The 15701-nt window shown below is 39.5% G+C and overlaps 1 protein-coding gene across 3 annotated transcripts in view; it reads left to right on the top strand.

Moving 5' to 3' along the window:
* Positions 1–15701, top strand: part of LOC104607427 (ketose-bisphosphate aldolase class-II family protein) — a 145092-nt gene that overhangs the window by 59492 nt on the left and 69899 nt on the right. For all 3 annotated transcript variants that reach the window (XM_088902420.1, XM_088902422.1, XM_088902421.1), the window contains 2 exons: positions 11414–11494; positions 11853–11933. In XM_088902420.1, the coding sequence (XP_088758546.1) occupies positions 11414–11494; positions 11853–11933 (162 nt within the window). The remainder of the gene's footprint in view (positions 1–11413; positions 11495–11852; positions 11934–15701) is intronic.

Below are 15701 nucleotides of genomic sequence, written 5' to 3'. Positions count from 1 at the left end.
CCAAATCCTGAAACACACATGAAGACGGAAAAAAAGTGACTGAACAGTTCAAGGAGTGATTTAGACTACTAATGGACAGCAAATTAATAGGTAATTTCGGAACATGCAGTACATTAGGAAGGGTAAGGCCAAGTGGGAGAGGTATGGTACCTCGGCCAGCTATGGTAGAAAAAGAACCATAAGCCAGTCTTACCTTATCTCTCCCAGAGAGAAGGTTATGTGTCTGAAACAAATTTGACTTACTGGTCATGTGGTTTGAGGCTCTGGAGTCAATAATCCAAGGAGAATCAGTAGTATGAGATGACACATGGAAGGCTGTGGCATTACCTGATGTAGACGCAAACGAGGTAGAGGGAGTAGGACATGAATCCATCTGGCGGAGAGTCCTACAATACAATTCCAAATGTTCACGAAAGGAGTTGATAATATCTTCCTTAGGGTCAGAACTGGGATGCTTCTCCTGAGTTACCAAAGGACTAGTCTCTGTCGATGCCATATTAGTTGAGTTATACCTTTTTTGATTCTGCTGGCCTGGTTTCTTGCCCTGATCAAGTGTTGACTTCTTACCCAAATCCTGTGCCCATTTAGATTTTCCATGGAGATTCCAACATGTATCTCTCGTGTGTCGTGTCTTCTGGCAGTGAGTGCACCAAAGTTTGCTCTTATCATCTGTTTTTTTCTGAGTGTCACCCTTTTTAAAACCACCTCCGACATTTGTATCTGAATTTCCCTGGACAGCTAGGGCAACTGACTCCCCTTCTACACCATTCATCACACTTCTACTTTCTTCTGACTGCACCAAGGCATACACCTCCTGAACTGATGGCAAGTCTTTACTACCCAAGATCTGCACCCTGATGGACTCATACGAAGGATTCAGCCCTAGGAGGAAGGCAAAAACTCGTTGCTGAGATACAAGTTACTTATAGGCCTTTGCATCTTCATCACACTTCCAATTCACATTCTGATAGTGATCAAGTTCTTTCCATATTGATGTCAAATCAGAATAGTACATCGAGAGACTCCTCTCCCCCTGCTTACAAGTAGAGGATTTAGCTTGCAGTTGATATATCTTGGCATAGTGTCTCTGCTCTGAATAGGTGGACTTTGCTTGTTCCCATATCTCACAAGCAGTTTCAGCCCTCACAAAAGTCTTCCTTACTTGTGGCAGCATTGAAACCAAGAGCCAAGACATCACCATACCATTCTCTTGGTTCCACCTATCATACTCAACACTTCCATACTTCGGTTCCTTCACTCTCCCATTGATGTATCCTATTTTCCCCCTAGCAGTGATGTAGAGTTTTATTCCCTAGACCACTCAAGGTAGTTCAGACCATCAAAGGGAATAACAGCCATGGGAAAGCTCATATCCATTCCCCCACTCACTCCATTGTGGCTCCCTGAAATCTCTGAAGTAGCAGAATTCTCAGACGACATGGTCAAACAGATAATCAGTCCCAAATACCGGACTTAGGACCCCTCCTTACTCCACAAAACAATGCTCCACTCAGTCCACACCCACACACTTGGGTTTAAAAACCAGGTTGAGCACAAACAGTACCAAATTCAGGACAAAACAGAGGTAGTATTCGGCAGATTTCAGACCTGTACAGTTTTAACAGTCCCAACCTACCAGAATTCCAGAATGTCTAAAAGACATTAATCAGCAGGAGAGATCCTTATCACTTATAATCAAATCGAATCATTGAGATGACAGGTCATCCTTGACCTACAGTTGTCTTAACACATGAACAGGATCACACGATCCAAAAAAAACAGAGGTATACAGATTCGACAACATTCAGCCGCCCAGATTCATATGGTTTTCACTCGGTACACGACCAAGGAGGGTAAAGAAGAGAAAACGGGAGAACTGTACCAGTTGTAGAGCTGTTTTTCTCAGTCCAGATTCAGATTTCCGTTCTGCCCAGGTTCAACAAGTCTGTTCGATCTGTTCTCTCAGTAAAGGTTGTTCGATCTGCTCTCTTTAATCAGTATTCCTGCTCTGATACCATCTTGACAGTATGGCCGGCCAGAAATAAGAGGAAGAGAAGAGAAGAGAAGAGGAGAAGAAGAGAAGAGAGAAGAGAGAAGGGTTTTGCAATGTAACAGTGCTGGCGGCGCCAGCCTTTATTTTAATATATATTGGGCGGCAGAAATAACAAGGGAAAAGACCCTTGTGCCCCTGAGTACAATAACAAACATAACAGAAAGAAAAAAACGAAATAAAAGAAACACTTTAACTAGCCAAACAGACCCTAACATCAACAAAATTATTTTAACAAACTACAAATAAAAAGGCCCATAACCAACTAAAAAAAGCATAAAATAGGCCTACTAATTGAATAAAAGCTAGCTAATCATGCTATCTCAATGCTCCTCTTCAAGGTGGAAGTAGATTTCCATCATTCCCAAATTTCCAAAAATATTCTTCATCTAATCTTGGTACACCTTTTATTAGGAAAGATAACTTTTATTGAAAAGAAAAGGGAAGACACACCTCTCCTGAAAGAACCCATTGATGAATAAAATTATGATCTACACCAATGTGCTTGGTGTGAACATGCTGTATAGGATTGATAGTGATGTTAATAGATGCTTGATTATTAGTGTATGACATAAGGGGTGGAATATTTATTGCTTATAATTTTCAAGATTTGCACGCCACAAGACTATAAGAATTGCAGGATTGAAGTTGGCTTGCAGATGGTCTCTGCTTGAAAGTCTGGATTCTGTTGGAAGTCAAAACGTCTCTATGGATGAAATGCTCTAAGGTAGAAGACGATGAGTGAAGGGGATGGGACAGACGATGGTTCAAAGGCTATTGGCCGAAGTTTGAAGGAATCTGCAATGTCTTCATGCGGGCCTGATGAGAAGGAAATGCCTAATAAAGTCTACAGTTCAAATTTAAGTGAATTAGGTGCAAAATCTTATGTCGAGGCTATTATGGGTGGTGCCATGTCACCTAAAGTTTAAAGTCTATTGAAAGGTGGTTTGAACCGGTTCGAGTTCGAAAAACGGGACTGGATGTAGGGCTTGGTTGGGTTAGCAAAAACAGGCCATGTGATTACTTTAGTAATCACGTGATTCGAGGGAAAGACCTTTGTGCAGCTCAACAGGAGATGAGTTGCCTCGTCTATCATCGTCTTCCTCCGCCCAGGGGGACCCACTTGAAGCTCGCGTGTCACATCTCGTCCAAGGGAAGCTCTAGACAAAACCGAGGCTCGTAGTGTTGAACTGGTTAAGGGAAGGAAGAAAAACCAGAGGAGGAATAATAGAGTTTACGAGAGAAAGGCCTTAGTTCTTCATAGACCAAAGTTTAAAAGAAGTGGTATGCTTATTATAAGTGTTTCGAATGAAAGCAGAAAGAGTAAGGGAGAACTGAGGATCTGGGTGACCGCCAAGTATGACAAGAGTGATAAGAAGAGTTTTATTGGTGAAACAGGCATGAATCATGTGAGTAGCCCAACTACTTCAACGAATAAAGAGTCTGATAGTTGTCCTCTGGGTGGTAGAGGTGTCGAGGTATTTTGCAATTCTGCTGTGTCCAATGTTTCACAAGGGAGTAGGCAGGACTTTGGAAAGCCTGTTGTATTGACTTCGAAAGTGGATTTCCCTACGGGTTTACAGAGGCTAGAAGGGGGGAGGAGGAGGTTGAGGAAGGACATGTTTCTGCAGGTGATGAACATGAGAGAGAATGCGAGAATAAGGGGAAAGGGGAAACAGGTGATGACGAAAGTGTGGGGAGTTTGGAGGAGAGCTACATGATGACGGTTTTCAACTCAAGGAGGTGACGGTAGGAAGATTGGGTGTTGATTTGGGCCGAAGGAGCAAGTTTAATGAAAAAGGAATAGAACCAAATAAGCGAGGCGATCAAGAAGAAATGAGTAGCTCGAAAAATCATAACGCAGTGCATGTGACGAAAATATTCTCCAGGATAAAACTTGGTCCGGTGGGGGCACGACCTACGAAAAACTACAAATGGGATTATAAGAGGAAAGGATTAAGAGGTGATAGGACATCTGGCACTGAAGGGGGACAACGGTGCAAAGCCAGCCAGTGACCTCCCACTCAGAGAAGGGGCAATAGAAGAACAAATTGAGTGATGCTAACTCTGCTTTCGGTAAGAGTGAGACAATGCAAAACAACAATGGCGTTGATAACAGGACAGGGTGTGGGACTCTCTAGAATCTGGTGGATAGAGAGGTCATGATTGGAAGGAATCTAGGTTTGTTTTTTTGGGGTGGTGAGGAGTTTTCTAGAAGGGCCTTTGAGGAGGTTGAAAGAAGGAAAAAAGGAAGAGAAGGTGAACAGAAAAGCTCATAGGGAAGGTGACTAGCATTGGGACAAAGATGTTTCAAGCCGGGAGGATGAATTCGTGGAGGAAGATTGAGGTCTTGGTCGTGGAGCAAGGAGGGATCAAGTTTTGTTTCAGGGCTGGATTTGGATGTTTTTGCTCTCATGGGGACTTGCTGGGTTGTTTCGTTGGCTTTTGCTTAAGATTGTTTTGAGAGAATCTTAAAGTTTTGTCAGCTGTTTAGTTTTTTGGGTTTTAGTATGGGACTCTTGAGATATTTGTTGGGTTCTTTGGGTTTGTTTCCTCTTCGGGTGATGTCTTATCACCTTCTATTGTATTCTTTTTTCCTTTTTCTAATTCATTTTTATTTTATTCTTCAAAAAAATAATTGAATGATGAAAATTACATCAGTACCCAAAATTAGACAGCAGCTATAAAGAGGCTAATAAACAAATATAAACTAGCCTATGGTCCCATAACAAAAGAATAAATAGGCCCAATTAAAGAAATAAACAGCGACTAAAGCATAAGACAGGCCCAATAATGAAATAAAAGCCAGCTGATCATGCTATCTCAAAAACATATCTTTGTTTCTTTATCATGGCTTTGGGTATTCTCTGATGCTTCCTTTATCAAATTATGATGTCATTCAGTTTCTGCTAGTGTTTACTCATTGCTTGGCTTTGATTAAACTGTTCTGAATTGATATTTGAGATTTATTTTTCCAAATGTAATAGGTAGTTCATTTACAATAGAGAATTCCCACTTCTTTTGGAAATCTCCACTCTGTATTTTCCTACTTGTTCCTTCTCTTCTGATCTTTCATGATCTTTGTTGTCTTTGTTTTCCTTATGGTCCAAAGAGAGGCACTATTTTTTGGTAAGCTTAGCTTTTCCACTGTTGTCTGTATGGTTGAAGTAGTCGATCTAGACTAGACTACAATTAGTCTTGAATTAAAAAGAAAAAAAGGATGAAAAATTGAAGAGAAGAAGAGAAGAGAGGAAGAGAAGGACACGAAGAGAGTTTCAGAAAAGAGAGAGAGAAGGTCATAATTTCTACCGACCCTCTCTTAGTATTTATATAACTATTGGCTAACTGTAAAAGGGCTGAATTTCCCTTATTGCTTACATGACAAATAACTAATAATAAAGCTGAAATAACTACCAACTAACACTGTCATGTCTTAACAAAAATATTGCTGCCATACAAACACTGTGGGGACCACATCAGTGGGGTCCACATCAATGTTCTCTATACTCCCCCTCAAGTTGGGAATATATATTTGTCATTCCCAACTTGCATAGATCTACCTCTAACTTCTTCCTTTGAACAGCCTTGGTGAGAAGATCTGCAAGCTGTATGCTGGAGGTGATATACGGAAGACACACTTCTTGAGATGAAACCCTTTCTCTGACAAAATGTCCGTCTACTTCAATATGCCTAGTTCTGTCATGCTGTACTGGATTATGAGCTATATTAATAGCAGCCTGGTTATCACAATACAACATTAAGGGCTTCTCATAAGCAATACCCAACTCCTCAAATAGTGATTTCAACCATAGGATTTCAGCCACACCATTAGCCATGGACCTGTATTCAGCTTTTGCACTAGAACAAGAAACAACACTTTGCTTCTTACTCCTCCAAGAGACCAGGTTACCTCCTACAAAAGCACAATATCTAGAGGTAGACCTTCTATCATCAATACTCCTAACCCAATCAGCATTTGTATAAACCTCTATCTTCATATGATTATTATTCTTGAATTGTATACCTCTACCTGGGCACCTCTTCAAATATACTAATATCCTCTCAAATGCAAGTGAGTAGTCCTAGGAGAGTGCATATACTGACTGACAACGCTGACTGCATAACTGATGTCCAATTGTGTGAGACAAAGATAGAGGAGTTTTACAACTAATCGTTGGAACATAGCTTTATCTTCAAGTGGCTCTCCACCCTCTGCACTAATCTTGTGATTCTGTTCAATAGGTGTATCTGCAGGCTTAACACCTAACTTTCCAGTTTCTTCCAACAAATCTAGAATATACTTTCTTTGAGAAACAAAAATCCCATGTTTAGATCTAGCTACCTCAATACCCAAGAAGTATCGTAGCTCTCCCAAATCTTTCACCTCAAATTCTTGATGGAGTTGTTTGAGAGACTCAATCTCACTGTTATCATTCCCTGTCACTACAATATCATCCACATATACAATAAGCAAGGTCAAGGAAGAGTCCACTCTCTTAATGAACAATGTATGGTCTGACTGGGCCTGTTCATAGCCAAACCTTTCAAGGGCTTGCCTGAATCTATCAAGCCAAGCTTTGGGGGACTATTTGAGTCCATACAAGGCTTTATTCAACCGGAAAACCTTCTTTCCTATGTCTGCATCATAAAATCCAGGAGGCAACTGCATGTAGACTTCTTCCTACAAATCTCCATTGAGGAAGGCATTTTTAACATCCATCTGGAACAAGGGCCAAGAATAATTGGCTGCAAGGGACAATAAAACTCTAATAGTGGCCATCTTTGCTACTGGAGCAAAAGTCTCCAAGTAGTCCATACCATAAGTTTGAGTAAATCCCTTTGCAACTAACCGAGCCTTATACCTTTCAATGGAACCATCAACATTATGTTTCACAGTAAATACCCATCTGCATCCAACCGATATCTTCCCTTTAGCCTGGTCAACTAGCTCTCAAGTATTATTCCTTAGAAGAGCATCCATTTCAACCTTCATTGCATCTTTCTACTTAGGAACTGACAAGGCCTCCTGCACTGTTCTGGGGATAGGAATATCAACAATAGATGTGAGGAAGGACCTATAAGAGAGGGACAAGTGATCATAGGACAAGAACTAGGAAATGCAGTAGGTTGTGGATGTGGTGCAATGCCGTTTTCCATTACAGACTGCAATTGGGAGGTTAAGGCCATCCAAAGGAGGTAAGGGCTCAACAGTGAAAGGTATCTCAATGGAACCTGGATCTGATAAAGGAACTGCAGTACCTGGATCTAGATTCACAGAAGGAATTGGGGCTGGCCTGGACTGCTGATGACCGAAATCAACCTGCCTCCACTGCCTGTGATAGACTCTCAAATCCTGACACCTCTGACACCCCTCCCCATTACATCCCTCATCACTCAATGGAACATGTAAAGGAACTTCTGATGAGTTAACCCCACACTCACTACTCTCCCCCTGAGGAGAAACCCTAGAATAATAGGGTACATCCTCGAAGAAAGTAACATCCATAGAGACAAATCTTTTCCCAGAAGTGGGTTCATAACAGCAATATCCCTTTTGAGTTTGTGCATAACCGAGAAAAATACATTTGGAGGCCTTAGGATCAAATTTAGAACGATGAGGTCCAAGAATCTGAACAAAGTGAGTACAACCAAAGGTTTTAAGGGGAACAGTAAACAAGTCTTTATCAGGGTATAGGATGGTAAATGGAGGCTTCATGTCAAGAACCCGTGAAGGAACTTGGTTAATGAGATACACTGCTGTAAGAATAGAATCTCCCCATAAACGAATAGGCACATTGGAGTTAAACATGATGCTTCTGGCTACCTCCAATATGTGCCTATTCTTCCTCTCAGCAACTCCATTCTGCTATGGTGTATGAGGGACAAGTACTTTGGTGGATAATCCCATGGTCAAGCAAATAAGAGGCTAATTGGTTGGTAAAGTATTCTTTCGCATTATCGGATTTGAAGATTTTGATTTTGACCCCAAATTCGGTTAAAATCATTTGACGAAAGATCCGGGTCAAAGTAGGAACCTCATCTCGAGAATGCATAAGGTAAACCCAAGAAAAATGGGTATCGTCATCAACAAACAACAAGAAATATCTGTACTCCCCCCCCATAGCAGTGATGTGATAAGGACCCCAAACATCAGTATGCGCAATATCAAAAGGATTATTACTTCTTTTATTACTCAGTGAATAAGATGTTCTATAATGCTTTGCAAGTTCACAACTCTCACATCTCAAATTGGACATCTGAACAGACTCAAATAGATCGGGAAGCAAACTCTTCAAAGACCGAAAAGATAAATGACCCAACCGATTATGCTAAAGCATAACCTGACTAACAGACAGAGAAACAAAAGACTTCCTATCTTCACTATCTCACCAATGTGAACTCTCTCCAAGCAGATAGGTCCCATTCGTCTCACGGCCAGTCCCAATCACCTTCCTTGTCTCTAAATCCTGAAAAACACATCAGTCATGGAAAGAGGTTACTGAACAATTTTGATGTTTTGTAATGCTACTGACTGAGAGCAAGTTAGTATTAAGCTTAGGGACATGCATAACTGAAGATAAGGACATGGCATTAGACAACTTGATGTCTCCCTTGCCAGAAATGGGAACAAGGGAACCATCAACAATGGACATTTTATCTTTGCCAGAAGATAAGTGATAGGTAGTAAATAGTGATGCACTTGAGTCTACTACTCCCAACAATGTTCAGTGTTACCTAGAGCTAAAGCATGATAAGCTGAGGCCCAAGTACCTGAATGAGCAAAGGCTGATGTGGGAGCTGATGGCGGCTGAGATGATTGAGCTGAATTGCCAACTTCCTTTTTCAATTGAGTCAGGGCAGCCCAGACAGCAGCTAGGGTGTCTAGGGGTGTGCCTTTTGTGCCCGATGAGGAGGCACAATCAGTATTAACAGCTATATTAGCATTACCCCTTTTGTTCCTGAGTTTTGCTGGGACTAAATGAGGGTGCAGCTTCCAACAGGTGTCTTTAGTATGCTTGGGTTTCTTGCAATGTTCACATTACTAGATCCCGCTTGTCTTCCTTCTTTATATCCCTCTCCGTATCACCCCCAGACATAGGTTTGATTGCTGCCAAGGCTGGTGGGAAGGGCTGATGCTGCATCATAACCTTTCTCCTAGTCTCTTCACTATGCACTAAGGAATAGGCTTGTGATAGGGTTACACTGTCTCTTGTCAGTAGTTGCTGTCTCATAATATCATACTCCGGATTCAAACCGGCTAGGAACTCAAAAGCTCTATTAGTCTCAACCTGCTTTCTATGAGTCTGTGCATCATTTTGGCTTTCCCAAGTGTTTCTAGGTAGTCAATTTCATGCCACAAAGATTTCAGTGTAGAGAAGTAAACCGAGACTGGTTTCTCTCCTTGCTTAAGGTTGTTAACCTCACATTTCAGTTCATAAGCCCTAGCAACATTAAGGGGTTGGGAGTAGGTCTCTTTCATGACATCCCAGATTTCCTTTATGGCTGATATGTGGCTGCATAGAGTTGCACAACCATGTCATAACCAAATAGTTCTCTTGAACCCATTTGGTATAGGTTTGGTCCTCCTTAGTTGGTTCTTTCACATCTCCCAACAAGTAGCTCAGTTTTCCCCTACCCCCAATGGCCATCATGGCCGATTGAACCCATTCTAGGTAGTTTGATCAATCAAACTTAACTTTTGTAATCTGAAATGTATTCTCAGACATGTTACCAGAATTGCTATTCCCAAAAACACCTTCCCCTTGACTCTTGAACTCCATTCTTGATCAAGAATTAATAAAAAACCCTTTTTAATTACTGTAATAGGAGAAACAACACCCAAACAACTGATAACAGCCGGCCTAGGTCTTTCAAAGAACACAGAAAACATAATTCTGAATGAAACCAGTTCAAATTCTGATCTGAAACAAATAACAGTTCTGAATTTTAAGGTTTTCTCTCAAAACCCTAAAGAAAACACAAAAATTCTCCAGCCGCACCTCTCAGACTAAACCAAGATGATCTTTTCTAAACAGAATCACAAGAAAAAAGCTTACTTTATGAAAAAATCTCTGGCTGCCACCTTCTGGTTGATGCAAAACCCTAATCTTGAGGATCCAAAGCTTCTTCTGATTCTTCCTGACTACTGGAACTCTCCCAAACTTCTACAGTCTCTTTAGTAGCAGCCGCACACTTCCAGTAATCTCCAAGAATCAGCCGATCCTCCTTCCTTGTTGAAAAACTTCCAAACCTAGGAGGTTCTCATGAAGTCGGCCTAATCAGACTAGCATAAGAGCTCCTAGGTCGGCTTTGATACCAAATAGTCAATCTAGACTACAATCAGTCTTGAATTAAAAAGAAAAAAAGGATGAAAAGTTGAAGAGAAGAAGAGAAGAGAGGAAGAGAAGAAGTACACGAAGAGAGTTTCAGAAAAGAGAGAGAGAAGGTCATAATTTCTGCCGACCCTCTCTTAGTATTTACATAACTATTGGCTAACTGTAAAAGGGCTGAATTGCCCTTATTGCTTACATGGCAAATAACTAATAATAAAGCTGAAATAACTACCAACTAACACTGTCATATCTTAACAGAAATATTGCTGCCATACGAACACTGTGGGGACCACATCAGTGTTCTCTACAGTTGATTTTGATTCTTTATCCTTGTTGGAGTTTAGGCATTCTGTTTGAGGTCTTCCATCTTTTCTCTTAAATCCATGTGTCTGGTTAAGTATGAGGTTATTATGTGGGAACCATATAAGACTGATCATCTTCTTTTATCTTAAACCAATGTTGCTGATTGGTTTTCATTTATCCACCTCATTTGAGCTTGGCAATTTTTTATTATTTTTGATACTTATAATTTATAGTTGCAGCCCCTAAACTTCATTCTTTGGTTTCAAACTTGAGCAACCATTTCCAACAATTACCACATTAAATAATTAATCTCCATTTGTGTACAGAATTTAGAATATGTTATATAATATATCTTTCAGCTTCGTTTAACATGGGAGGTTGATAATCTTCTGTTTAAATCATTTTCTTAAAAGCAAGCAAAATATTTACATTATGTGAATATTAAGCAGATAAAGCTTGACTATGCTAACTGAATGTTCTCACTGGCTTAAGGTTAACTGTATCATGCCATTTGCTAATTTCGGAGAATTTATCATATGATATGTGAAACTTCACACCTTATATTTTACTGCACTAGATCTCCACCATGTTGTAATTCAGGATCTATACACTAAGATTGGTTTGTCAAGTATATCATAGTATGTATAACTCAAGTACTCTTTTCATACTCAAACTGATTCCTCTATGGATCAGAAAGTATTTTGTTTCTGAAACTTGATTTATTCAGATGTAGATGTGCTTATAATCATGGTTGCTAATGAAGCCCAAGCTGAAAGTGTCTTATATGGAGATCTTGGTGCTGTATCAGGTAAAATTTATAACCACAAACAGATTTTATGTATAGATGCACTCATATGTCATAATACATGCATGCATACATCCAATTAATGGTACCCGTTTACTAAAAAAATATTAACAATATGAGGTATGCACAAAAAGGAAGCCATTGACTCAAGACAGAGTGAGGCTCATAGTAATTTCCAACCAACCCTCAACTCTATACCACAAGGAAAACCCAAAATAAGAAATTTACCACAAACTTGATGCGAATTAAATAAAATTCTCTACATGTGTACTTGTTCTGTAGTTGGTTCTTTTAAGCATCTAAGCTATATTTCATGAAGATTACTTACAGTTTTTTTTTTTTAATTTATTTTGTCTTATAGCCCTTCCAGATGGAGCATCCATTGTTCTTTCATCTACAGTCTCACCTGGATTTTTGACCCGACTAGAGCAACGTTTGCAAAGTGAGTAATTTGATTTTATGGTGCCTATGTCTTTTTAGTTCCACTAGTTGAAAGAACAGATTCTTGTTTTGGGAATTAGATGCCAAAGTATTATTTCTAATTTACCATGTTTTTTATTGGATCCTGTAATTTTCTTTTTGTGTCTTCTTCCTGTTAATTCAATAGCCAAAAAGATAGGAACTGTTATAACCATCCTAGTGTAAGGCACGGGGTGCAGCCTTACTCTAAAATAAGGCTAAAAACAGCCAAGAAGAAACAGATAAACAAGTCTATTACATTACAGCCCACAACAATGTATCCCTGTTAACCCCTTGTTTGGCAAGTGATCAGCTAAACTGGTTGACTATCTTCTCACTCATTGGCATCTCACATTCATAGGTCTTGTTAGCCAACTGACTTTCTTTATAGTATCACTAAAAACCCACACAACTGAGTCCGAAGCCAACAACCATCCAATAACCACCTTAGAGTCTCCTTCAATTATTAGATTTTCCACACCAAGTTGACTAGCTAGTTGAATCCCTTGTAATACTGCAATTAATCCAGCCCTGTTAGAGGTGCCTCTTCCCACATGTCCTGAGAATAAAGCTAATTTATTTCTGTTACCAGACAAATCAGGGTTACCTTAACTTCTGCCATCGAAGTTTAATTTGATAAAGCCAAGGTTCAAAGTATCGGAATCACAAGGTGTATCGGAAAGACAATTTTAAGAGACGTATTGGGATACGCTTTGGATATGCATAGATATGGACGAAAAATTAAGATATGTATAAATATGTTAGGAAATTCAAATATATCCTAAAAATATATTACTAACAATAATTATAAGTTTTAAATGATTGTAAATAAGTTATTTAAATGTAAAAATCCATATTTACAATCATTTAATTGTAAATAATTACAATTAATAACTGTTGAAAAATGATGGAATAAATAAAATGTGAGAAAACAAAAAAACCTAAAATATGAATGTGTGTACATCAATTTATATTAACATTTATTAGTATATAAATTTTAAAAATTGATTCTAGCATTTATTAATAAGTATCCATTAAGAAAAGAGAAAATTTACTTAAAAATAATAATGCATATGACCATAACAAATAAATGGGCGTGGCCTAGTGGTGGGTTATGGTTGTTAAAACCTAGTGACTAAGGTTCGAAACTTGCCATTGTTTAAGTCTGTAGTTTTTATACTAACAAAACGAAATTTAATGAGATAGGATCATTAATTAGTGGAGTTAATGAGAGAGTATCATTAATTAGTGGAATTAATAAGAGAATTCGAATTAGGCGCTAAAATTCAAATTTAAATTTAAAATAGGAGTAATTGACTAATTAATGAAAGAAAAGTTAGAATTAAATAGAGAAGTAATTAAAAAGGTTAGTGAATGAAGGGCACCCAAAAAAAATCAAGTGTATCGGGCTGTAGCGGACTGTTTCGGGCCCGTATCGACCAATACAGAGCCGAAACAGCCCGATACAGGCCTGTATCGATGCAATACATACGAAAAGAAACGGAACGGATGATTCCTACACATTCCACGTGTCGAGCTCTTGTCGGAATGATACGTATCGGCCGATACGGCCTGACACGTTGCGGAATTTTGAACCTTGGATAAAGCCTTTGGGGGATGGGACCAATCTACAATGATACTCCGCTTGCAAGAAGAGCTACTGGCCACTTCTGTCCAACCTCACCACAACTCATTGAAAGAGTAAGACTGGAAAGAAGTTGTAGTCTTTTACTAGTGTATTGTCCTAATCAAGATAGTCCTTAACCTCTATCAAAGTTCTTTCCTTATCTTGAAAAATCCTTGTGTTTCCCTCCTCTGAAATAGTCCACAAAGCACAGCTTCTCTAATGCACCTCCACTTTACCTTCCCTCTCTTGTAGGCCAAGCAAAAGCTAAGGACTCAAACAACAGTCTTGCTTCTAATGGCAGATTCCACCTGCACCCGAAAAGAGAAAAATCCAATTCCAAATAGCCAAAACAAAGGAGAAAGAAATTAGTGAATGACAACAGTCCTTACCATTTGATTTGCAAAGAACACACCGATTGGGGGCAAACACATAAAAGGTCTTTTCCTATGCACATTATCCAAAATATTAATTTCCCGTGAAATACTTCCCAACAAAAAATCAGTAACCTTAGGGAGGATAGGCCTAGTCCAAACTTCCTTTATAGGAAAGCCCAAGGAGGCAGGGTTAGAGCAAAGGGACTTAAAGAAGGAAGCAACCAGAAAAGAACCTTTCGAAGAGGGAGATCAAACTCTTTTTTCTAGTTTAGAAGGTTCTAGACAAACATCACCAAGAGTAAGCAGAAGGTCTGAAACACTAACAAGTTCATCATCTCTTAGTCCTCTTTGGAAACCAAAATCCTAGTCCAAAGCAAAAAGAGAGACAGAAGAGGACAGACACCAAGAAACCGCTTCTTTTTTTGTAGAGGGAGGGGAAACGGTCCTTCAGGACTGAATTGCCCACCCAAACATCATTCCAGAATAAGACTGAATTTCTAAAACAAACATCATACCTTATGAATGTGAGAAATTGAGGAAGGATAGTAGCGATAGCTTTCCAAGGTGAGGCCTAAGTAGCCCATCGAGATATACCAACATCCCAGCCATTATTTGAAAGACCATGAATACTTTCAATTACCTTGTGCCATAAACTCTCTCGGTCCAGTGGCCACCTCCATAGCAATTTCCCCAAAAATGCCACATTTTTGCAAGTTAGGTTCCCTAATCCAAGCCCACCCTCCTCTTCTTTTGCTCCCCCAGTTCCCAAAGGATGTTTCTCATCAACTTCTCTTGTCTCTTTGATTCCCTAGAGGGGATCCTTAAAACAGAGAGGAAATACATTGGTAAGTTTAGCTAGTGTGGCTTTAATCAAGGTAACTCTTCCTCTCATAGGGATGTAGTTCTCTATCCATGTCACCAACCTTTTTTCAAAACTTTCCAAAACCAGAATCCAGAACTCTTCTTTGGGTTTGCACCTAGAGGGAGACCTAGATAAGACAATGGCCAAGAAGCAATCGGACAACCTATGGAATCTGCTTTGGAACCAACAACCTATTCATCCAAATTAATACCCACCACATAGCTTTTCTCCCAATTGACTTTCTTACTAGTCTTAAGTCATTCCCATCACAAAAAATTATGATGTCATTAGTGAATTGGAGGTGGGTAATCGAGATTCCATTCCTACCTATTCTCTAACCCCTGATAACCTCCTCCCTATCTGCTTTTGATATTAGGCAACTAAACACATCAGCTACTAGGGCAAAAAGGGAGAGAGAGGGTCACCTTGTCTCAAACCTCTACGGACTGAAAAAAAGTCTTTGACCATACCATTGACCAAAACTGAGTAATGACAAGAATTTAAGCACTCCTAGATCCAGTCAAATGGTCAAACCATCTATCCCTAAACCCACAAAACCCAAAAACCTCTAGGAGAAAGGACCAATCCACCAGATCATAGGCCTTTTCTAAATCCAGCTTACACACAAAACCTTGATAGCTAGATCTCCTCATATCTTCCACATACTCATTAGCAATGAGGATTTGATCATAAATTTGTCCTTGCACAAAAGCTCTTGAGTTTGATTAATTAAATTGGGAAGCACCTCTTGCAGCCTCAAGGACAACACCTTAGCTAAAATTTTGTAGATACTAGTCACCAAACTAATGGGCCTAAAATCCTTATGGTGTAAAGCTTCAAATTTCTTAGGGATGAGCGTTAAGAAGGTAGCAGTAGAAAGGTTTGGAC

This window comes from Nelumbo nucifera, chromosome 4, assembly GCF_055504915.1.
Source record: "Nelumbo nucifera cultivar China Antique chromosome 4, China Antique-T2T, whole genome shotgun sequence".
Taxonomy (NCBI): Eukaryota; Viridiplantae; Streptophyta; class Magnoliopsida; order Proteales; family Nelumbonaceae; genus Nelumbo; species Nelumbo nucifera.
Note: the sequence above shows the minus strand (reverse complement) of the source record. Positions and strands in the feature narration are given on the sequence as shown.